This window comes from Penaeus monodon, chromosome 30, assembly GCF_015228065.2.
Source record: "Penaeus monodon isolate SGIC_2016 chromosome 30, NSTDA_Pmon_1, whole genome shotgun sequence".
NCBI classification, from domain to species: domain Eukaryota; kingdom Metazoa; phylum Arthropoda; class Malacostraca; order Decapoda; family Penaeidae; genus Penaeus; species Penaeus monodon.
This window is the reverse complement of record NC_051415.1, coordinates 34,463,792-34,464,118: the sequence shown is the minus strand read 5'-3', so window position 1 is coordinate 34,464,118 and position 327 is coordinate 34,463,792. Positions and strand designations below refer to the sequence as shown.

The 327-nt window shown below is 40.7% G+C and overlaps 1 protein-coding gene across 1 annotated transcript in view; it reads right to left on the bottom strand.

Annotated features, from left to right (window-relative positions):
* The window catches only part of LOC119592745 (BTB/POZ domain-containing protein 9-like), a gene marked incomplete at its 3' end in the record, with an annotated part of 12,417 nt that overhangs the window by 4,716 nt on the left and 7,374 nt on the right, over window positions 1-327 (bottom strand). The window contains 1 exon segment of the mRNA XM_037941680.1: window positions 63-196. Within this exon segment, the coding sequence (XP_037797608.1) occupies window positions 63-196 (134 nt within the window).

The window sequence follows — 327 nt, the reverse complement described above, 5'->3', positions numbered from 1 at the left end:
ATTCACCACAAAAGCCTAACTACAATATAAACAAAAACTCCCTTTCTGTTTTTCCATCTTACATTGTCAGAGGAGATGAGTCGGATGAGAGCTTCTCTGGAGAGGTTGAGGAATGATGAGGTCTGCATGCACTCGAGTGCATTCTCTCCTATGTAAGCCACGCACCGGTCGACAAAAGAACGACTGCCCTTACTCCCTGGAAGTGTGAAGGAGGTAGTCATGTTTAAAGGACAATGATATTGTTCATAGTATGCAGGTGGGAATTTACACTAAAGGAACAACATTAGATGCTTGTCTTATATGTACTACTTATGAATATGAACATTA